We start from the raw sequence: 568 nt of genomic DNA on the forward strand, positions 1-568 counted from the left end.
CCCGCCCCGACCGCCACCGCCGCGGGAAAGGGCCTCGTCGCGCCTGCGCCGGCATTATATACCGCCGGTATCCCTCCGCGAGACTGCGCGCAAGCGTATCCTTCCGCGAGAGCGAGCCGCGAGGTAGCTCCTCACGGCTCGGCTCCTGCAGTGCAGGGCGTTTTAGCGGGCGGACACCAGAGGTGCGGGGAAGAATCGGAGTAATAAAAGCGAGGCTGACTATAAACCCTAGGAAGGTTTGCAGCGTTACAGGGGTTCTGTAACATTGTGCTGTTGCCACACCCCGCCCCGCTGGCAACAGCGGAAATTGCCGGAGTTGGGAGAAGAAAGAAGCGGAAAGGGACGGAAATTGCCGAGAGAAGGGTAGTGCGTGTGACGGTGGCCGAAAAGGCTGTGGGCTAGTGGCGGAAATTGCTCCTGTCATCGTTCGCCGACTACTTGCCGGAAATACCCGAAGCGGTTCGCTCCGGAGGTTCCCGAGCGTGGACTGCCCTCTCCGGAGATTGCCGAAGAAGGCTCCGGAGATTGCCGAAGGTGGCTGAGGGCAGCGGCGGAAAGGCCCGAGGCC

General features: G+C 62.5%; 1 protein-coding gene across 1 annotated transcript in view; it reads right to left on the reverse strand.

Annotated features, from left to right (window-relative positions):
* EEF1B2 (eukaryotic translation elongation factor 1 beta 2) overlaps positions 1 to 424 on the reverse strand; it is a 3,877-nt gene extending 3,453 nt beyond the window's left edge. Inside the window, exon 1 of the mRNA XM_017735560.1 lies at positions 44 to 424. Coding sequence (XP_017591049.1) covers positions 44 to 424 — 381 coding nt within the window. The remainder of the gene's footprint in view (positions 1 to 43) is intronic.
* Between the last annotated feature and the right edge of the window lie 144 nt (positions 425 to 568).

Source organism: Corvus brachyrhynchos, unplaced genomic scaffold, assembly GCF_000691975.1.
Source record: "Corvus brachyrhynchos isolate BGI_N302 unplaced genomic scaffold, ASM69197v1 scaffold255, whole genome shotgun sequence".
Classification (NCBI taxonomy): domain Eukaryota; kingdom Metazoa; phylum Chordata; class Aves; order Passeriformes; family Corvidae; genus Corvus; species Corvus brachyrhynchos.